Below are 23,580 nucleotides of genomic sequence, written 5' to 3'. Positions count from 1 at the left end.
TGGAGCACGGTGAAAAAGTAAAAAAAAGTAAAAAAGTCTTGAAAAAGACTGTTAATTCAAAGAACTCAAACAGCTCAGTTCAAACAGCTAACAGATACAGCAGAACACCGCTGTGCTCCGGAACCAGAAAAAGAAGAAGAAGTGCTATAAATAAAATGCAATCTTTTGTTAAAGTCTACACATCAAAAATGACACGAGATGACTGAAATAAAAGATCTTTTTAATTTCAGTGACTACAGATGTGGACAACAAACAAACATCTGTACAAGTTTGTGTATCACACAGGATTCACCTGTCTGTACATTAACACCACAATTTGTTATTATAATATAAATATATCTTTAAAAATTACACCTTTATTTCTCAAATAAATATGTATATGTACAATAAAGACAATAAATTAGCTTGTGGCTCACAAATAAATAACTTAGTGAATGATGAGCCAGTACAAAAACAAAGTACACCCAGTCCCTGTGTTGGCAGCAAGGCAGGATTTTCACTTAGAAGATGCCGGTTGGTTTTGCTTCAAGCAGTGGTTCCCAAACTGTGGGTGAGGCCCCCTCAGGGATCCATATTTATTAAGCTGGGAAAAAATGAATTAAATTTCAATGAGTATTCAACTCAACATTACCGATAGTGGGTGAATATTATTTTGGAAGTCGTTTTTGAGTATTTTTTAGCTTCTAATGTGCAAAAATTTAATAAAAGAGACCCACTGGTTTGAAGGGCTGAGTGGGTGTGGCTCCAGGTCATAAATCTGAATCTCTCTGCGTACTCTTTTCTGCCACCTGGTGGCTGCTGTGAAGAGCTTCCAAACGAGACTCAAAGGCTCGAACCATCTGCTTCAGAACTTCATTGAAGAACACAGAGGCCAGCTGAGAGTGCAGGAGAGATTTAAACTCAAAGGACATCTGCAGGGGGACACAGAGGACTGACGTCTTAGCAAACATCACAACAGCACTTCTCATTGTCAGTTAATACACCTTTTACTGCCATTTCTGAGTTAAATAAAAAAAGGTCCAACTGTGCAGTGGATACTGCACCGTTTAATTTTGACCCGACTGGTAGAATAAAGAAAAACATTTGACTTACACTTCATCATCTTACATAAAATGCTGCACTGAGTGTCGTCCTCACTGACCGTGAGTCTTACATCATGTCTTAGCCAACCTGTCCCACCGACATCACTGCCTGTCCCACTCTGTGCCAAAACGAAGATCACCTTAGGATCTCCTCAGCACTGTCCTCTGACAGGAGGAGCTATTTCAGGCCACAATGAGATTTTTAGTCAGCGATCCATTCATGACGTTGCAGGAAGAACAGGATTAGGCTCTCATTCAGCTGTTATAATCTTGGCCTCCTTTCCCGAAAAGCATCTTAAGGTTAACACATTTGTAGACAGTGTAGCAGATAACTGAAACAATCCTTTACTCGGTGATACAAGCATCAGATTTGTCATGAATGTTCTTCATAAATCAGTGTTTGAGAAAAAAAAGTGCGGGCCACTTGAAAATCCAATATGGTGGCCAGGTAGGGGTCAATGAAGAATTACACAGGGGTCAAAATTTAAAAATACTCCCAAAAAGGTATCGTTTGAACTATCTATGACTGAATGTTATGGAGTTATAGGGTAAAACAGCAAGAATGGTGACAAAGGTCAATTTCAGTTTGTACAGGAGTCAAAAGCTAAACTTGCTCCAATTTTGGAAAAAGGTGGTGCAAATTATTGGTTGAGCTCATAGGATTAATAAATGGAATAGTTTTGACTGTGTTGAATGCTTGGTTTGCAAGGTACATGTCATGTGACATGTTACCCCGTAACATGAAAACTAAGCATGACACATGGTGCAAACTATTCCTTTTTAAAACCCGATTAACTCAACCAATAATTTGCATAACATTTTATACAGATTGGAGCAACTTTACCTTTTGACTTCTGTACAAACTGAAATTGACCTTTGTCACCATTCTTGCTGTTTTTACCCCATAACTCCATCACATTCAGTCATGGATAATCCAAACTATACCTTTTTGGAATCTTTATGATCAGACACATAATGTGTTATACTTTTCAATATGATTGGAGCATTTTTAAATTTTGACCCCTGTGTAATTCTTCATTGACCCCTACCTGGCCGCCATATTGGATTTTCAAGTGGCCCGCACTTTTTTCTCAAACACTGATTTATGAAGAACATTCATGACAAATCTGATGTTTGTATCACCAAGTGAACAATTCTGGCCAACAATCAAACTTATCTGTTCCACTAAGAATCGCTCTGGTAAACTAAAGAGGTGTCCCCAGAAGCATTTCATTTTCAGATTTGTTAAACAGATAGCAGATTTATATTAACACCAAAACACCCACTGGAACAAATTTAAAGCTGTAGTTTGTAGGATTTAGCGGCATCTAGTGGTGGGGTTGCAGATTGCACTATGCAGTCACCAATCTTGATTTTGTTTCCCTTCGTGGTTTTGCTTCTTAGGTGGCATTAGGTGGATTCATGGTCCCTTGCTTTATCTTGTAATCAGTATGTGCGATCCTCCATGTCATAAAAATGTTCTCAAACTTGTTGGCTTGCACGAGCAACCACTTAGAATTCTTCAGCCTTCTGGCAGTGCGGCAAAATGCATAAGACTGAGTAATTATGTCCCTTTTGCACTACTGTACCAACATGGCGGTCTCCATGAGGGGGCTCACTGCCATGTTAATGAATGACTTATTCTACGGTCATGAACACACATCAATTCATTGTTGATTTACTGGAGCTGCTGCTTTATCAATTAAAATGATTTCTTGTTTCTTCTGTTTTATCTCTTATTTTAGCTGCAGCAGTTTTTCCCCCACATTTGACAACTCTATCCGTCAAAAAGGTTCAGCCTGATTTATCCTTCTAGAACTCTGTAACTCTGTGCCACGCCATAACGTGGGCGTGACCCTTTTGAAGTTCTCCGTCACGTTGGTGGGTGTCGTAATGCAATTTATCACCAGAAAAAGAAAACACAATGTGGAGAACAAGGCAGAGACTTTCTTTCTGCCTGCACCACCACTGTTCCTGGTTGTTTTTGTTGTTTTGTTTTTGTTTTTTTCAGACTAATATCTCCCTGAATGACCTCCACTTTTTTTATACAATCATCAACCTCCAAATCAACGTCACATGCAATTCCCCTCCATGAATTAGGGGTCATTTGAGTGTCTTTGTAGTTTTTTGACTCCGTATTGTAAAGTCAGTTATACATGTAATCTGCAAGCACACTGCAAAAACACTTAAATATGATGGGAGAGGAAGGAGTGAAACCAGAAAAGTGACCAATCACAACCCTTGCGGTCTCTGTCGTTTTGACGTGTAGTTGCAATTTTTGAGAGGTGCTCAGAGAGGGTACGCAGCGAGGCAGAGAAAAGCATAAATCAGGCTTTACTCAAAACCAACTGGAATGGTCTTCATACAACCATAAGGGGGCAGTAAACGCCTACTTCAAAAGTTACACATATTGGAATTGCTTTGAATTTTTTTTGCTGAAAGGTTGCACAAAGAACACATAAATAACTGCTGCATTTAATCTGCAGGTATGGTTTAGTACCAGTTAATATATTAAACATGAAGGAACTCTGTAGAGCGATTTCTCGGGTGGAGACACCCACACGGACATGACCACTTTTAATATGGACCTCAAGGATAAACACACCATGTTTTGATGGGATCCTGCATGTCCAAAAAAATTTATTTTGATTTCACATGTGCTATTTCTACATTGATTTTAAAAGGCTTACATAGAAATCCACCTGGCAGGATCCTTGCTGGTCTCCAGCTGCAGGGGTGAACTTCCAAATCGTTTCAAGATGGCTAAAGAGCGACCCGTCGGCACACACGGCCTGTGTCCAAACAAAGAACACTTTAGTCACAATATTTGCTCTGTGGAGGAACACGATGTTACCTGCAAGTCAAAACATGTCATTTTCTGTCTACAGTTACACACATGAACCCCAAATACTGGGGAAAGTTAAAGTGTCAAAGAGTGCTGGGCCAACTGTTTAAAAAACAGAATGAAACAAAAATAGCATTTTCTTAAATATGCATAGTTCAGATTCAAACTAGAGACGTGTGAGCAATGCCACAAAACGATACTCCACACTCTGCCATGATACTTGTTTACACGCATCATGTATCAGTGGTAAGTAAATAATTTGTGCTGATATACTTGAATTGGCACTCCAATAATCCTCTCGCGCACGTGTAATCAAATATAACGCCTTAAACAAAAACTCAAATAAGTCTACAATGGCGTGCTACATTTAAGGCCGCAGGATATGAGAAGTTAGGAATTATGGGGTAAAAACAGCAAAAATGGTGAGAAAGGTCAGTTTCAGTTTGTACAGGGGTCAAAAGTTAAAGTTGCTCCAATTTTGGCAAAAAGTGATGCAAATTATTAGTTGAGCTAATAGGATTAATAAATGGAATAGTTTTGAATGCTTGGTCTCCAAAGTAAAGGTCAAACAAGGTCAACATTGGATTCTAACTAAGCATCATACATGGTCCAAACTATTCCTTTTTAAAACCCTGTTAACTCAACTAATAATTTGCAATTTTTTTTTTTTTTTTTTACCAAAACTAGGGCAATTTTAACTTTTGACCCCTGTACAAACTGACACTGACCTTTGTCACCATTTTACTGTTTTTAACCCATAACTCCTGAACATTCAGTCATAGATAGTCCAAACTATACCTTAGCTGCTGCACTAATTGTCTGGTAAGAAGGTAACAAAAACAATTTTATTCGTAACCTTTTCAGGATAAATACACTCATCTACTGATCTGAATGAATTGATATCAGTGGTCCTGCTGAGTAGAGACTTAGAAAACTCATTATTTTTCCAGAGCTGTGGACTTTCAGCCACCTCGCCCTTATGAAACAAAAATATATTGCAGTATATTAGAGAATATCATGCAATACATTTATCAATATATTTCCATATATGAGATTCTGCATTTACATTTTTGAATATATTGCAATATATGCGTAGACCATATATGTGTATATATTGGTAAATATAAAAATATATATTGCAATCAAGACCAAAGAGGCCACTATATTTTTACGTGTAATAGTCTGACTTTATCTGCATCAATATACGGCAATATATACGAGGGCTGTCCGTAAAGTATAGGTCCTTTTTATTTTTTTCAAAAACTATATGGATTTCATTCATATGTTTTTACGTCAGACATGCTTGCACCCTCGTGCGCATGCGTGAGTTTTTCCATGCCTGTCGGTGACGTCATTCGCCTGTGAGCACTCCTTGTGGGAGGAGTCGTCCAGCCCCTTGTCGGAATTCCTTTGTCTGAGAAGTTGCTGAGAGACTGGCGCTTTGTTTGATCAAAATTTTTTCTAAACCTGTGAGACACATCGAAGTGGACATGGTTCGAAAAATTAAGATGGTTTTCAGTGAAAATTTTAACAGCTGATGAGAGATTTTGAGGTGATTCTGTCGCTTTAAGGACTTTTCACGGTGCGAGACGTCGCGCTGCGCTCTCAGGCAGCGTCATCAGCCTGTTTCAAGCTTAAAACCTCCACATTTCAGGCTCTATTGATCCAGGACGTCGTGAGAGAACAGAGAAGTTTCAGAAGAAGTCGGTTTCAGCATTTTATCCGGATATTCCACTGTTAAAGGAGATTTTTTTTAATGAAAGACGTGCGGACGGGTCCGCGCGTCGGGACGCAGCCGACGCGGTGCGGCGGCACAGGAAAAACACCTCCGTGTTGATAACCATTTGTAAAATCCAGGCGGCTTTTGATGGCTTTCAGTGGAGTGAGTATATGAGAAATTGTTTATCAGCTGGAGATGTTCCAACTTGTCCTCAAGGCTTCCAATAGAGGTGTTTTTCCTGTGGCAGAGCGTCGCGGCGGCTGCGAGCCGACGCTGCAATCCGCCTGCACGTCTTTCATTAAAAAAATCTCCTTTAACAGTGGAATATCCGGATAAAATGCTGAAACCGACTTCTTCTGAAACTTCTCTGTTCTCTCACGACGTCCTGGATCAATAGAGCCTGAAATGTGGAGGTTTTAAGCTTGAAACAGGCTGATGACGCTGCCTGAGAGCGCTGCACGACGTCTCGCACCGTGAAAAGTCCTTAAAGCGACAGAATCACCTCAAAATCTCTCATCAGCTGTTAAAATTTTCACTGAAAACCAGCTTAATTTTTCGAACCATGTCCACTTCGATGTGTCTCACAGGTTTAGAAAAAATTTTGATCAAACAAAGCGCCAGTCTCTCAGCAACTTCTCAGACAAAGGAATTCCGACGAGGGGCTGGACGACTCCTCCCACAAGGAGTGCTCACAGGCGAATGACGTCACCGACAGGCGTGGAAAAACTCACGCATGCGCACGAGGGTTCAAGCATGTCTGACGTAAAAACATATGAATGAAATCCATATAGTTTTAGAAAAAAATAAAAAGGACCTATACTTTATGGACAGCCCTCGTATTGTGCCATATATGGTTATGTGTGTATATACGAGGTCTATTAGAAAAGAAACAGCAGCAGCAATAATCAGCAGTTTATCCGGACATTCCACTGTTAAAGGAGATTCTTTTAATGAAAGACGTGCGGACGGATTGGTGCGTTGGCTCGCAGCCGGTGCGGAGCACCCGCCATAGGAAAAACACCTCCGTGTTGATAACCATTTGTAAAATCCAGGCGGCTTTTGGTGGCTTTCAGTTGAGTGAGTATCTGAGAAATTGTTTAACAGCAGGGCATGTTCCAACTTGTCCTTAAGGCTTCCAACGGAGGTGTTTTTCCTGTGGCGGGCGCGCCGCGCCGGCTGCGAGCCAATGCACCAATCCGTCCGCACGTCTTTCATTAAAAAAAAATCTCCTTTAACAGTGGAATGTCCGCATAAACTGCTGATTCTGACCTCCTCTGAAAGTTCTCTGTTCTCTCACGACGTCCTGGGTCAACAGAGGCTTAAATTTGGAGGTTTTCAGCTTGAAACAGGATGACGACGTCGCCTCGGAGCGCTGCGCAACGTCCCGCTCCGTGGGAAGTCCTTACAGCGATAGAAACAATCCAAAATCTCTCATCAGCCGTTAAAATTTACACCGACAACCAGCTGAATTTCTCGAATGGTGTCCAGTCGGATGTGCCTCACAGTTCTTGAAAAAATTTTGATCAAGCACAGCGCCAGTCTCTCAGCAACTTCTCAGACAAAGGAATTCCGATGAGGGGGCTGGACCACTCCTTCCACAAGGCATGCTCACAGGCGAATGACGTCACCGACAGGCATGAAAAAACTCTTGCATGCCCACGAGGGTTCAAGCTCGGCTGATGTAATCACACGTGATTCAAATCCATATGGTTTTTAAAATAAATAATAAGGTCAGATACTTTTCTCACAGACCTCATATATATATATATATATATATATATATATATATATATATATATATATATATATATATATATATATATATATATATATTTGTTCAATTATATAAAACTGTTGCTGAAAGTTTGTTATTTTTATACCAATATGTGTTGCATGGTGAAAGGTTGTATATATATATATTGTTCAATTTCATAGAAGTGTTGCTGAACATTTTAAGTTGCTTTAATTTAAATTTTGAATACCAGCATGTTGCACTGTAGAAGTTTGTTTCAGCTGAGTCTCTGAACATGTTCAAAGTTTGTACTGGTAAAATCTACCTCAACATCCTGAGGATTTGTGCCTCAAAAGAAAATAAAGGTGAATTGGATGGATACCCATGAGTTTGTGTTGATTATCGTGTACATTTTTGTATTCATACAAGAAGTGCAGGGTGTTCTCCATATTATTTAACATATATTTAGAATGTATTGTACCATATATTAAACATTATAAATGTACATATATTTCATGTGTTTCCATATAATGTTACATATATTTACAATATATTCCACCATATATTGTGTATATATATTAACATATATTTAATGTATGTTTCCATATAATTTTCCACACATGTATAATACATTTACCATATATTGAACATATATGTGACAATATATTTTTACATAAAATACCAATACATTTGCCCATATAAATTGCAATACATGATGGCTGATATTTATAAACATAAAATTACATATATTTTGGGATATATAAACACATATATTATATATTCATGCTAAATATATTGTAATATATGGAAAGCAGCAATCATTTGTATATTTTACAATATATTGCAATATATTTTGTGAATATATAATATGGTGTGTAATATATGTATCAACAATATATTAATCCATGTATTTACAATATATAATGTATTGGAGGTAATAATGTATTGAAATATATTTCAATATATTAAAGAAAATATATTGGTAAATATATTTTCTTTTCGTAAGGGCGGCTGCGCACGTGCTTCAAGAGGGACGCTCTGTTCACTGAGTTTTTAACAGGCTATATGAATGCAGAGCTGTATTTCTTACACTCAGACTATGATTTTATTGCAACAAAATTAACAGTTATCACTTTAAGAAAGAAAGAAAGAAATCACCATGCCATGAAACCACACTTATATAAACTCGGCAATTAATCTGCAGTGTTTCTGTGTAGGCTCTCAGTTGTCCAGGTGGTTTCCATAGTAGAGAAGCTTGAATCTTCGACTGGACTGGGTTGCTTGACGCGAGGACGTTTCGCTTCAAATCGCAGAAGCTTCCTCAGCTAAAATTCTTGCTCTGGTAGTCTGACTTCTGTCTGACCCTTGTCGAGAAGAACAAACAGAAGCCGCTAAAGATGGAGTTTTAAACCGAACCAGACGCCTCCTACCAGGAGGCAGACTGCTATGGCTAGTGAATAAACAATTGCTTTAATTAGCACCTATTGTGCTCTAGTTAGCACCCTCCTAATGACAGGGTAGCTATCCCTCCTAACGATGGGACTGACGCCTCTCCTGATAGCGTGAATGACTCATTACCAGGAACAAAAGACTGAAACTGCTTTGATCTGAGTACCCCATTGTAAACAGGGGACAAAGCATGTTTCAGACCCCCTCCCCGGTTAAGGCTGGGTTTCAACTGTTTCACATAGAATGACTCCTTCACCCCTCTCTCAAATCATTTCTTCTCTCTGGCTAAGATTTTAACTTCCTTGTCCTCAAACGTGTGGTTAGTGTCTTTAAGGTGGAGATGAACTGCAGACTGATATCCACTGGTGCCCTCTCTGCGGTGCTGGTATAGCCTTTTGTGTAAAGGTTGCTTAGTCTTACCTATGTAGTGTTCGTTACAGTTTTCCTGACATCTAATAGAACACACTACATTGCTCTGTTTGTAACTAGGGATCCTGTCCTTTGTCTCAAAGTATTAAAAGGTTTAAAGTAAACTGGGATTTTGTGCTGTCTGAAGATCCTCTGTAGCTTTTCCCCTACTCCTGCTAAATAAGGGAGAGACACTCCTCTTCTTCTTGTCTCCGTCTCCTGTCTATCTGGTCTCTTTGTTCTCTGGGACTTCTGCACTTTGTCCAGGGACCACCGTGGGTACCCACATACCGTGAGGGCTTTCCACACAAGTTGTTGTTCTTTAGCCCTTCCCTCTGCAGTTGTGTTCAAGGGGGTGGCTTGAGTCAAAGAGCAGATATTGGTCAGTGTGAGTGGGTTTTCTGTAAACCCCTGTCTGGAGCTGCCTGTTCTCTTCAATTGTAACATCACAGTCCAAGAAGGCTAAATGGTTGTTTCTGGCATCCTCACGTGTGAACTTGATATTGGAGTCCATCGAGCTGATGTGTCCTCAACCTCCTGTTGCTTGATTTTAAACCATGTGTCATCGACATATCTGAACCAGTGACTGGGAGAGATGCCCGTGAATGACGTCAAGGCTCTCTTCTCCACTCGCTCCATGTACAGATTGGCCACAATGGGGGATACCGGAGACCCCATCGCACAACCATGGATCTGCCTGTAGTAATTCCCCCTAAACAGGAAATACGTGGTGTTGAGACAGATCTCCAAGAGTTGGCAGATGTGGTCTGGTGTGAGTTTGGTCCTTTCAAGTAGAGACACATCCTCCAGCAGTCTCTGCCTCACAGCTGAAACGGCCTCAGCGGTGGGGATGCAGGTGCCTCTCGGTAGGAGGCGTCTGGTTAGGTTTAAACTCCAGCTTTTGTGGCTTCTGTTTGTTCTTCTCGACAAGGGTCAGACAGAAGTCAGACTACCAGAGCAAGAATTTTAGCTGAGGAAGCTTCTGCGATTTGAAGTGAAATGTCCTCGCGTCAAGCAACCCAGTCCAGTCAAAGATTCAAGCTTCTCTACCATTAATCTGCAGTTCACATGCATACCAAACCATGAGGGGCAGTCCACATGGATCAACTATGATCCATTACACCACTTTTTTTTTTTACACAAAGTTTCAAGTTGAAGTAAAAGTTGTGTGTGTTCCTCAATTGATTCTTCTTTGTCTTGACTCTTCTCATCTTGTCAAACTTGACCACAGCATCATTCCCATTTTAATTAAAGGAAAAATTGAAATATGAAATTTACCACACTTTAGGAAACTCGTGTGATAGAAGATTTTCATGTTATATTACTTACTACCACTGCATGAAGCTTTAAGGAAATAAACCAATCAGACTACAAAACTCCTGGACACACCGACAGAAGCAGAGGGAGACTCTTCTACAACCCCTCTCCAATTTTTGTTTATGTGAGGTACAACAAGTGTTATGCTATCAGAGCAGAGGGGACCCTCGATATCTATCCAGGACATACCCAGAAAGAGGAAAAACATGGTATTAAATTGCTCGAATGGGGATACTGACTGTTCATACACACCGAACAACTGAAATTGTGAATACAAATTAAAAAAAGCAGCATGAACAGATAAAACAAAAATAATTACAGTGTGACTTGCTTATCGAAGCCTGACAGGAACAAAACTCTTACCCTGACTTGACGGTTTGGGATGAAGGTGAGCAGAGATGTATAGCGCTCCACAAACGGGGGAAAGCCCATTTCCAGTTCTGCCTGAACATCCCCGTGGTGTCCTTTTATGACCTGAGACTTTTTGCACCAGGGAACAAAGTGCTGATACTGGTCCACGCTGGCCACCACGCTGAATATCTGCTGAGGAGTGAACCTGCAGGCACACAACACCATGAGGCCAGAACTGGATTTTAATACAGAAACTGTTCTTTTTTTAAATTCAACTAATATACAGCACATCCAGGAAGTATGCAGCCATGATCGGATTGGTGGCCCTGAAGGAGAGACCATAAGACTGTGTCATCTGAGAACTTGACAAGATAGATATTTTGTTGAGAGGATCTATGACTGTCTGTATAAAGGATGAAAAGCAGGAGAGAAAGGACACAGCCCTGGGAAGAAGATATAACAGAGGACATGTGTCCATTCACAAAAAACTGCTGCAGTCTGTTTGTTAAAAAAATTTAAATCATCAATAACATCTGACCAGGTAGCATAAGATAGGAAGCTAGCCTATCAATTAAAATATGGTGCTGCATCTTATTCATTTTAGCAGAGCTAAAATTAGCGAATAAAATCTTGCATGTGTAAGTTATGTCTCTTCGTAACCATGTTGTGCTGCTTTCTTGGCCAGGTAAAGAGATTTTTTAACTCAATGAGCTTTTACCTGGTTAAATAAAGGATATATATACACATATATATGTAATGTCACATCCTTACTAATTAACTTTCCCTCAAAATACTACACACAATACCCCATAATAACAACGTGAAAAAGTTTTTTTTTTTTAAGATTTTTGCAAATGTATTAAAAAAAAAATCCCAAGAAGAGCCCATGAAGTGACATTATGGAATCTTCCCCATATAAATACTTTGTGAGCAATACATTTAGCTACATTTTTCCAATATACACCAGAAATAAAAGGTACTCATTAAGAACTAGATTTCAACCTAAAGGACATTTTATCAATTTTGTGAAAAATACAAAACAGGCTACACCTTAATTATTTTATTTTTTTTTCTTTGAAGATGCCTTACCATGACATTCATGCACATTGTGCATTTATGACAATTTTAGTTTAATCTATAATACAAATCATAATACAGTAATTATCGATGTAAAAGGTATAGTGTCACTGTTTTTTTTTAAGATCAAGTCATAAGAAGAATTTTCTTTATCACTAAAATTTTATTCCTTAGCATTTACATAAGGGATTCATAATATGATATTGCTAATATGATCAAAATGCATGCTGTCTGGAAACAATTTAAAATTTCAACCCCTGAGGGGGAGAAATTCAATGGATCAGATGCTTTGACCAGCATTTGGTAGATTTAGAAATTATTTACAAGAAATCTTATGGATGTTAACGTAAGATGGGTCACAAGTCATCTCAAAACCTCACTCATGCTCACATGCGCTTCTTCCTGTAGTCTGTATGCATGGCGGCAATGAAGGAAAAGACAATTTTCACTATGCACCGTGGAAAATTCTACAGCTAGCCAGGCCCCTGTAGTCGGTGCGGACCAAGGTAGCTTAGCAGCTGTTAGTTTCCCTCTGGCAGATCCCGAGCAGCCGGGAAAGCAGGCCGACTGGGTGACTGTGAGGAGGAAGCGTAGTTCTAAACAGAAGCCCCGTGTACACCGCCAACCCGTTCACATCTCTAACCGTTTTTCCCCACTCGACGACACACCCGCCGAGGATCAAACTCTGGTTATTGGCGACTCTGTTTTGAGAAATGTGAAGTTAGCGACACCAGCAACCATAGTCAATTGTCTTCCGGGGGCCAGAGCAGGCGACATTGAAGGAAATTTGAAACTGCTAGCTAAGGCTAAGCGTAAATTTGGTAAGATTGTAATTCACGTCGGCAGTAATGACACCCGGTTACGCCAATCAGAGGTCACTAAAATTAACATTGAATCGTGTGTAACTTTGCAAAAACAATGTTGGACTCTGTAGTTTTCTCTGGGCCCCTCCCCAATCGGACCGGGAGTGACATGTTTAGCCGCATGTTCTCCTTGAATTGTTGGCTGAGTGGTGTCCAAAAAATGAGGTGGGCTTCATAGATAATTGGCAAAGCTTCTGGGGAAAACCTGGTCTTGTTAGGAGAGACAGCATCCATCCCACTTTGGATGGAGCAGCTCTCATTTCTAGAAATCTGGCCAATTTTCTTAAATCCTCCAAACCGTGACTATCCAGGGTTGGAACCAGGAAGCAGAGTTGTAGTCTTACACACCTCTCTGCAGCTTCTCTCCCCCTGCCATCCCCTCATTACCCCATCCCCGTAGAGACGGTGCCTGCTCCCAGACCACCAATAACCAGCAAAAATCTATTTAAGCATAAAAATTCAAAAAGAAAAAATAATAGCACCTTCAACTGCACCACAGACTAAAACAGTTAAATGTGGTCTATTAAACATTAGGTCTCTCTCTTCTAAGTCCCTGTTGGTAAATGAAATAATAATTGATCAACATATTTATTCTGCCTTACAGAAACCTGGTTACAGCAGGATGAATATGTTAGTTTAAATGAGTCAACACCTCCGAGTCACACTAACTGCCAGAATGATCATAGCACGGGCCGAGGCGGAGGATTAGCAGCAATCTTCCATTCCATCTTATTAATTAATCAAAAACCCAGACAGAGCTTTAATTCATTTGAAAGCTTGACTCTTAGTCTTGTCCATCCAAATTGGAAGTCCCAAAAACCAGTTTTATTTGTTATTATCTATCATCCACCTGGTCATTACTATGAGTTTCTCTGTGAATTTTCAGACCTTTTGTCTGACTTAGTGCTTAGCTCAGATAAGATAATTATAGTGGGCGATTTTAACATCCACACAGATGCTGAGAATGACAGCCTCAACACTGCATTTAATCTATTATTAGACTCAATTGGCTTTGCTCAAAATGTAAATGAGTCCACCCACCACTTTAATCATATCTTAGATCTTGTTCTGACTTATGGTATGGAAATAGAAGACTTAACAGTATTCCCTGAAAACTCCCTTCTGTCTGATCATTTCTTAATAACATTTACATTTACTCTGATGGACTACCCAGCAGTGGGGAATAAGTTTCATTACACTAGAAGTCTTTCAGAAAGCGCTGTAACTAGGTTTAAGGATATTATTCCTTCTTTATGTTCTCTAATGCCATATACCAACAGAGTGCAGAGTAGCTACCTAAACTCTGTAAGTGAGATAGAGTATCTCGTCAATAGTTTTACATCCTCATTGAAGACAACTTTGGATGCTGTAGCTCCTCTGAAAAAGAGAGCTTTAAATCAGAAGTGCCTGACTCCGTGGTATAACTCACAAACTCGCAGCTTAAAGCAGATAACCCGTAAGTTGGAGAGGAAATGGCGCCTCACTAATTTAGAAGATCTTCACTTAGCCTGGAAAAAGAGTCTGTTGCTCTATAAAAAAGCCCTCCGTAAAGCTAGGACATCTTACTACTCATCACTAATTGAAGAAAATAAGAACAACCCCAGGTTTCTTTTCAGCACTGTAGCCAGGCTGACAAAGAGTCAGAGCTCTATTGAGCCGAGTATTCCTTTAACTTTAACTAGTAATGACTTCATGACTTTCTTTGCTAATAAAATTTTAACTATTAGAGGAAAAAATGACTCATAACCATCCCAAAGACGTATCGTTATCTTTGGCTGCTTTCAGTGATGCCGGTATTTGGTTAGACTCTTTCTCTCCGATTGTTCTGTCTGAGTTATTTTCATTAGTTACTTCATCCAAACCATCAACATGTCTATTAGACCCCATTCCTACCAGGCTGCTCAAGGAAGCCCTACCATTATTTAATGCTTCGATCTTAAATATGATCAATCTATCTTTATTAGTTGGCTATGTACCACAGGCTTTTAAGGTGGCAGTAATTAAACCATTACTTAAAAAGCCATCACTTGACCCAGCTATCTTAGCTAATTATAGGCCAGTCTCCAACCTTCCTTTTCTCTCAAAAATTCTTGAAAGGGTAGTTGTAAAACAGCTAACTGATCATCTGCAGAGGAATGGTCTATTTGAAGAGTTTCAGTCAGGTTTTAGAATTCATCATAGTACAGAAACAGCATTAGTGAAGGTTACAAATGATCTTCTTATGGCCTCAGACAGTGGACTCATCTCTGTGCTTGTTCTGTTAGACCTCAGTGCTGCTTTTGATACTGTTGACCATAAAATTTTATTACAGAGATTAGAGCATGCCATAGGTATTAAAGGTACTGCGCTGTGGTGGTTTGAATCATATTTATCTAATAGATTACAATTTGTTCATGTAAATGGGGAATCTTCTTCACAGACTAAGGTTAATTATGGAGTTCCACAAGGTTCTGTGCTAGGACCAATTTTATTCACTTTATACATGCTTCCCTTAGGCAGTATTATTAGACGGCATTGCTTAAATTTTCATTGTTACGCAGATGATACCCAGCTTTATCTATCCATGAAGCCAGAGGACACACACCAATTAGCTAAACTGCAGGATTGTCTTACAGACATAAAGACATGGATGACCTCTAATTTCCTGCTTTTAAACTCAGATAAAACTGAAGTTATTGTACTTGGCCCCACAAATCTTAGAAACATGGTGTCTAACCAGATCCTTACTCTGGATGGCATTACCCTGACCTCTAGTAATACTGTGAGAAATCTTGGAGTCATTTTTGATCAAGATATGTCATTCAATGCGCATATTAAACAAATATGTATGACTGCTTTTTTGCATTTACGCAATATCTCTAAAATTAGAAAGGTCTTGTCTCAGAGTGATGCTGAAAAACTAATTCATGCATTTATTTCCTCTAGGCTGGACTATTGTAATTCATTATTATCAGGTTGTCCTAAAAGTTCCCTGAAAAGCCTTCAGTTAATTCAAAATGCTGCAGCTAGAGTACTAACGGGGACTAGAAGGAGAGAGCATATCTCACCCATATTGGCCTCTCTTCATTGGCTTCCTGTTAATTCTAGAATAGAATTTAAAGTTCTTCTTCTTACTTATAAGGTTTTGAATAATCAGGTCCCATCTTATCTTAGGGACCTCATAGTACCATATCACCCCAATAGAGCGCTTCGCTCTCAGACTGCAGGCTTACTTGTAGTTCCTAGGGTTTGTAAGAGTAGAATGGGAGGCAGAGCCTTCAGCTTTCAGGCTCCTCTCCTGTGGAACCAGCTCCCAATTCAGATCAGGGAGACAGACACCCTCTCTACTTTTAAGATTAGGCTTAAAACTTTCCTTTTTGCTAAAGCTTATAGTTAGGGCTGGATCAGGTGACCCTGAACCATCCCTTAGTTATGCTGCTATAGACTTAGACTGCTGGGGGGTTCCCATGATGCACTGAGTGTTTCTTTCTCTTTTTGCTCTGTATGCACCACTCTGCATTTAATCATTAGTGATTGATCTCTGCTCCCCTCCACAGCATGTCTTTTTCCTGGTTCTCTCCCTCAGCCCCAACCAGTCCCAGCAGAAGACTGCCCCTCCCTGAGCCTGGTTCTGCTGGAGGTTTCTTCCTGTTAAAAGGGAGTTTTTCCTTCCCACTGTCGCCAAGTGCTTGCTCACAGGGGGTCGTTTTGACCGTTGGGGTTTTTACGTAATTATTGTATGGCCTTGCCTTACAATATAAAGTGCCTTGGGGCAACTGTTTGTTGTGATTTGGTGCTATATAAATAAAATTGATTGATTGATTGATTGACTATGGCATGTCCTCCCAGATAAATATGTCCTAAAATGAGCTGTAATTTTGCAACATGCTACAAAAAAACTATATTATAATGCTGGGATTTCAGTAGAAACTAAATTTTTCAGTTTTTGAAATTTGAAAGGCCCTATAGCTTTAAGATTTATATCGTTTTTTAAAATATTGCCCAGTTAATACAGCCAAAATACAGGATATGAACCAAATTCATTAACTGCTTAATTTCATTAAGTCCCTGCCTTGCAATTTGCTTATTTTGACTGTACTGGTGTAGAGGGGACTGACCTGACCTTCCGGCTCTCTGTGTACTCCATCCTGCGGGTGCTGACGGGAGCAACCAGGTGGATGAAGGTGCGGCTCGGGGGGGTACTGATGGGGGCGGCGGGTTGAAGAGACAGGATGGCTCTTTTCACTGCCAGAACCCCACAGAACCTGAAATGTCTGAGGACAAAAAAGGAAAGAAAAAAAAAATGGGAGCAGAATAATGAATCATCACATGAACCACTGACAATCTGGTGAGGAAATACTATTTTCTTATGGAAATAATCACAGAATAAAGACATGTAACAAATGTCTGGAGTTGTAAATTACACCATTTATTCTGAAACACTCATGAGAGGAAAAAATATGATTCAATGATCAGATGATCAGAAGAGGACACCCATTTTTTTTTTTTTTTTTTTTAGGAAAAAGTGCTTGACTGTATTTTCATTTTATAACAGAATTTTTTCTTAGTTTTTTAGGTCATTATAAATTAAACATTTTTGGAAGTTTGACTGTTGATCAGACAAACAAACAGGCAGTTTCAAAAACTACTTTGTGCAAAAGATGCCAGCAGCTTAATGTTTCTGTACAAATGTGTTTTCTTTCTGTCATTCTAGTAAAACAGCAATGTAAAACAGTAAACAGCAAATGTAAATTTTCTAAAAATTGTAACAAACAATAAAACAGTACAACTTTACAGACAATTTTGTGTATTTGATTAAAGAAACTGGTATACTTTTAAAAATAGCACATATTTTGAGATCAACACAACCTGGATTATGTTGGGCTTTTTTCTTATCTTTTTTGCAAACAAATAAAGCAAAGGTGCTGAAAACATAATGGAAATTTACAGAATATTTAAAGCGTGCAAAAGTATTAAAGACTACAAAGTAATCTTGTGACTACCCGTTACATAAAAAAAACCTGATTTGTCATATTTCTTCATGCTGTTCAGTTAATTATTCACAAATTACTCACCCATTTGCTGCCATTATAGAATCATGCATTTGGCTGAACATGTACAAAGTAATCTGATTGGCCTTACTCCAAAAAAAGCCCATTTTTAAAAATTAAGTACTTTCTTTAATGAACAAATGTCTCCAAGTTTGATTTGGTTAACATTTGCAGATTTAAAATTGTGTCATTTATAAATGCAATGATTAAAAACTTCCCATTCATTCAGAAACAAAGGCTGCACAGTCTTGGAATTATGAAAAGATTTAGATGCCGATATCATTTTCGCCACCAGCAACTGATTACATTTCAACGTGTTGTTGCCGAGCAACCTTGTAAATCACTTCCTCTGAAGTAGTTCGGGGTTTAACTTTCCAGAAACACATACAACACCTCTGATACTGGGGGCGGAATGATGAGACTGCAGTTAACACTCTTGTCTCTGAGCTAGAAGGTCTAGTATGAGTCCACCGGTGCTCAGTTCCTTTCTGTGGAGAGTGTGCACATCCTTCCTGTGGCTGTGTGGGCTTCCTCCAAGTGCCGTAGTTTTCTCCCCACATCCCAACATGCACATTAGGGCCATGTTTCTTTCACTCTGCCTTGACCAAGGCAGCATCTGTAGATGTGAAGTTGATCCCAGACTGAAGCTGCCCATTCCTCTAGTGGTTGGACTGTGTCAACATATAATGGGGATTTTCAAGTTGTCGCTAGAGCAGTGCCTAAGCGCATGCATGATGACATCACTTGTCATCAACTTGTGGTCATTGTTTGGATTTGTGTGGAGGTAGGAATAGCCTTTTGAATGCTTGAATAACAATGTCAGTCACACAAAGAAATCAAATAATAGTGAAAACATGTTCATTGCGCCCAGAATGTTGGCATTTTGGTTGTTGAACTTTCCTAGCAACGAAGCCCCGGTCACACAGCACTAACGAAGGACACCGAAGCCAAAACAAAACAAGAAATTGGGACTTACTCGTACGTTGACTTTTGGAGACATCGTTTAACCTGCATCCAGCTTTGATGGGTCAGTCGCTCTGTGAGGCGTCATAACAAGCTGTTGTTTCTAATGACGCCAAACACACTAGCGAGAGGCCCTCTAACCAGACGTCTTGGTTTCAAGATGGCAGCGCAACATGAAAAGTGTCCATTAGGACAGGTTAAATGCAGAGAACAAATTCCATTTGGTGTATGTAAGAAGCAAGTCCTCAGGCCTATCTGGCCGGTGCTCATCACCAGATACCATAGCTTAAAGCAGGTAAGTCTAGGATGTCAACCTGGACAGGACACCAGTCCACTGCAGGTTTCTCACCAGTTAAAGGCTGGTACCCATTTATAGCTGGGTGGACTGAGACAATGGAGAAAAAGTGTCTTGTCCAAGGACGCAGACAGGTAGGCTGGAGTACATACCGGGAATCAAACTACACATTCCATTAAGCATGCAAAACAGAAATACTATGGAAATGGACCAATAACATCTTGGAATTTTGCTACTGTGCAAGACATCCAGACATACGCAAAGCCCTGGTCTGGAGTATAAGTCAGGGTTTTTTCTTCTTTTTTTGACTAATTTGGAAAGTGCTATGACTCATATATTGACAAATCACATTTATTATTAATAATAACAATAATAATAATAATTTGAATGACTATGTAGGACTTTCACAGGAATCAAAGCACTAAACAACTAAAAATAAAATAAAAAGTACTACATTCCAGTGGCTTCGTATCTCCATAAGTACACGATCATTTTCCCACAGTGCACTATGATTCTTTTGGAGTGAAAACCTGCATGCAACTATTTCATGTAACAAAGTGGCTATCTGTACATAGCCGTATTAATAATTCCAAATTCTATTTGTACGTAGTGCAGCCATGTTATGGTTAAGGATTATAGGGTGGTTATGGTTAGCGTTAGGGTTATACGTAGCTGCTTCTGTGACATAGTTTAGGAATCTAATTATCAATAGCAAATACATGTACAGATATAGGGTTGGGTATCAAAAACCGGTTCCTGTGAAGAATTGATAACAAAGGATTCAATCCACCGACATCAATGGCCTTTTTGCTTAATGATTCCCTTATCGGTTCTTCAGTTCACATTACGCCAGAGCGGCTGTTGTTTTTGAGGGTGTGTATCGGGAAAATGTTCATTTCTCTACGTTGACTGAAGCAGCGGGTCGCAGCACTGCTTGACGCAGCCACCCACTGCTTCACTACTTTTCAGAAGCAGCAGGTCTGCAATTTCTTCTTTAACCGCCTCAAAGCCATTTAAAGATGATAATCGTGACTCACCTTCGTGCTGATTAAAGTCACCAACTTGGACACTTGTCTTGTTGGGGGAAAGAAACAGAAATCTTCCTCCATTCCGCACCAGAATATTTATTAATTCCTAATTAACTTTCGTGGGGCAGCACATGCGATGGTTCACTGGTGTGACCTGGACCCGCTTCGCCGGTTCGTAAACTGAAGTTACTGCCCCGCAGGTAAAGGAAATAATATTAATAGTAATAATAATGTCATCTGTTTTGTGGGACAAACTGCGTGACTTGGAAAGATAGATTCTGGTCAGAATAACGTCAAAGTGAAACGCTGTTTTACATCAAGTGACACCTCTTCCAAATGTTGTACAGACAACAAACTACAACAAACTCCCAAAATAAGACGTCCTCCGTTCTTTATGAATTACATTAATCTTGACCTGCAACACAGGCGGCTGCAAGAGCTCAGCTCAGGACTATGGAGTTAAATTTACCTCATTTATACCTGAAAGGAAATGCTTTGATTTGTCAAAAGCATTTCAACTACAGATTTTGTTTAGTTCTATTATGTCCAGTGATCAAGGATCCAGTGACCATGTACAGATTTTATTTATTGCTATTTACTTCCTGTGTTCCAGGACAGAGCTTAAGAAAAAGTGTTGAGTGGCAGAACTGCGCCCTCTGCTGTCAAAAAGGAGCATCTGCAGAGTGGGTCGATGACAAAGACAGACAAAGACTTTTGGTTTCATTATTCTTGTTTCTGTCATGAGTTGGGAGCTTGATAGTGTGCGTTCAGAGACCAGCAACGGTAGGCACATAAGGTGCCTGTTTTTTTTTAATGATTCACCCAAAATAACTGGTCTGAAAAGAAGGAAAGCAGTTCTGCAGGATGAATACAAAACAGAGTTTTTCCAGTTACTCAGAGCTATGTGCAATACTGTCAACATCTTATCAAAGTGGCTCAGTCATTTTGCATAAACATGTTGCACTTTTTGTTCCCAATGCAAATAAAAAAGGCAATGTTTACTGTTTTGGCACTCTGGCAAAACAATTTCCTTCCAGATTAATAAAGTTCTTTTTTATTCTTAGGCAGTGGATATTTTGCCAGATACAGCAAACACGCACCTAGCGATATTTGACCGGCTCTCCTCACTGATTGGCTAGTTCAAATGACATCATCGTAGAGTGTATTTCAACATGGCGGCACCCTCAGCATTAAGTGTTGGTGCTAATTTTTCATCTTTAAATGCCGTATAGGATGCCATAAAGTCATTTGAATCGGAATAGAAAATCACCTACTGGCAGAGGGATTCTCGGACGCTAAAAGCAGCTCAAAAACGTGGCATAGCTGTCCCCGAAATTATTCCCCCGTGTGGTGAAAATTCTTTCCACTGTGCCCGAAATTATTTCCACCGGCGCTTTTCGCCACACAGTGGAAATAATTTCGGGCACGGTGGAAAAAATTTTTGCATTCTTGGTAATTTTCTGTGTAGTGCGGGGATCATAAACAATCTTGCAAATTCAAGACAGAATAAGAATGAAAATACAGAAGTTCACGTCAGCACGTGTGTTTATCCCATTTTTTTCTCTGTCAGTGTCATGTCTGCAAAACCTTCAATCACTCCACCACTGAAAATAATAAGTGGTAAAATATGACAATTTTCAATAATGAAAATCTCCAATATCGAGCTACTATCATGAATGTGAAATAAGGAGATCTTAAACTCCGATCGCCTTTAAGTTCCCGCCCGACTGTGGTCGAAAAGGGGAGAATAAGTAGAAGGATTCTAGGGGCCCTGTCAATCACGGGCCCCTAGAATCCTTATACAAAACTTATACAATTATAATGCTGACAAAATAATATGGGGGGTGGCCCAGTAAAATTTCTTTCTGGCGGAGCCCCTGCTTATATGGGTAGCTTTTGTGACTCTCCATTGTTCAGCAACTCACCTGGGAAGGATCAGGTGTTTGGATCAAGATTCTAGAGATACTACAGATTCCCACAAAGAACCTCAAAGATTACAACAGTTCTCCAAGCAAACCACAAACTAGTGCAGCAGGTTAGAGAATATTTACAGGGGAATCTTTCAAATGGTGATACAAGCACCAAATTCAACACAAATAGTCCTGAGACATTACTCTTTTGAAAAAGCAGACTATCCACTCGATTTTCAATAGGCAGCCAGGTAGGGGTCAATGAAGTATTACACAGCGATCAAAATTAAAAGATGCTCCAATCATATTGAAAACTATACCACATTATTCATCCAACCATAAAGATTCCAAAAAGGTATAGTTTGGACTATCTTTGACTGAATGTTATGAAGTTATGGGGCAAAAACAGTAAAAACGGTGACAAAGCTCAATTTCAGTTTGTATGGGAGGCCAAAGTTAAAGTTGCTCCAATTTTGGTAAATAGTGATGCAAATTATTGGTTGAGCTAACAGGATAAATAAATTAAATAGATTTGACCGTGTTGAATGTTTACTGTCCAAAGTAAAGGTCAAACAATGTCAACGTCCATTGGATTCTATGCATATGACATGTTACCCTGTAACATGATAACTAAGTACGACACATGGTGCAAACTATTCCTTTTTTAAAACCCTATTCACTAAACCAATAATTTGCATCACTTGTACCAAAATTGGAGCAACTTTAACTTTGGCCCCTTGTACAAACTGAGATTGACCGCTGGTACCATTTATGCTGTTTTTACCCATAACTTCATAACATTCAATCAAAGATTGTACAAACTATACCTTTTTGGTATCTGTATGATCAGATGAATAATGTGGTATACTTTCAATATGATTGGAGCATTGGTAAATCTGACCCCTGTGTAATTCTTCATTGACCCCTACTTGGCTGCCTATTGAACAATCAAGTGGATAGTCTGCTTTCTCAAAAGAGTAATGTTTAAAGAATATGTGTGCCAAATTTGGTGTTTGTATCACCATTTGAAAGACTGTTTCAGTTATCTGCTGCACTAAACTGTTCCTCGTGGATCTCAGATGAAATCGTGCACTCGAGATGTTTTAGATGTTAAGACCACGTACGGACCTGCCGGTGTCGTGCGTGAAGTCTCTCTCACCTGATTTTGGCTCTTTGATTAGTTACTCGGGAAACTTTAGAAGACGGCTCTAACATCCTCACCAGAGCACTGAACAGGAGCGGAGTTATTCTCTTATCCATACGAAAGCCAAAAAATAATGATAGATACTAACTGAACTTTTATTAGGAAAGACTTCAGTTGAAGAACCTCTGAATAAATGGCGAATTCCTCTTTCACCGATCTAAAAAAGGACGGCAGCCCAGTCAGGTAGGGGCGGGGCTACGGATTCTGACCAATCACAGAGAAGAACAGAAAAACAAGATTCAAAACGTCCAATGGCTAATAAAAAAGAACAGTAAGAAAAGAAAAAAAGGAACACTATTAAGTGGA

The 23,580-nt window shown here is 39.5% G+C and overlaps 1 protein-coding gene across 1 annotated transcript; it reads right to left on the bottom strand.

Moving 5' to 3' along the window:
- Window positions 1-205: 205 nt before the first annotated feature.
- On the bottom strand, window positions 206-23,376 carry LOC117528583 (coenzyme Q-binding protein COQ10 homolog, mitochondrial-like). The gene is made up of 6 exons (XM_034191211.1): window positions 23,230-23,376; window positions 16,942-17,097; window positions 10,917-11,109; window positions 3,773-3,874; window positions 717-911; window positions 206-583 (listed from the first exon to the last, which is right to left on the bottom strand). Exons 1-5 carry the CDS (start codon window positions 23,328-23,330, stop codon window positions 750-752), a joined length of 714 nt encoding a protein of 237 aa, XP_034047102.1. The 5' UTR covers window positions 23,331-23,376; the 3' UTR covers window positions 206-583; window positions 717-749.
- Between the last annotated feature and the right edge of the window lie 204 nt (window positions 23,377-23,580).

This window comes from Thalassophryne amazonica, chromosome 16 (genome assembly GCF_902500255.1).
Source record: "Thalassophryne amazonica chromosome 16, fThaAma1.1, whole genome shotgun sequence".
NCBI classification, from domain to species: domain Eukaryota; kingdom Metazoa; phylum Chordata; class Actinopteri; order Batrachoidiformes; family Batrachoididae; genus Thalassophryne; species Thalassophryne amazonica.
Note: the sequence above shows the minus strand (reverse complement) of the source record. Positions and strands in the feature narration are given on the sequence as shown.

Excerpts from the sequence above, each read along its gene's own strand:
- LOC117528583 (XM_034191211.1), bottom strand. The coding sequence starts at position 23,330 with ATGGATAAGAGAATAACTCCGCTCCTGTTCAGTGCTCTGGTGAGGATG. Across the intron at positions 11,110-16,941 it reads ACAGAGAGCCGGAAGGTCAG|GTTCACTCCTCAGCAGATAT; the intron begins GTCAGTCCCCTC and ends GTGTGCCTGCAG. Across the intron at positions 912-3,772 it reads CCTGCCAGGTGGATTTCTAT|ATGTCCTTTGAGTTTAAATC; the intron begins GTAAGCCTTTTA and ends GTCCCCCTGCAG.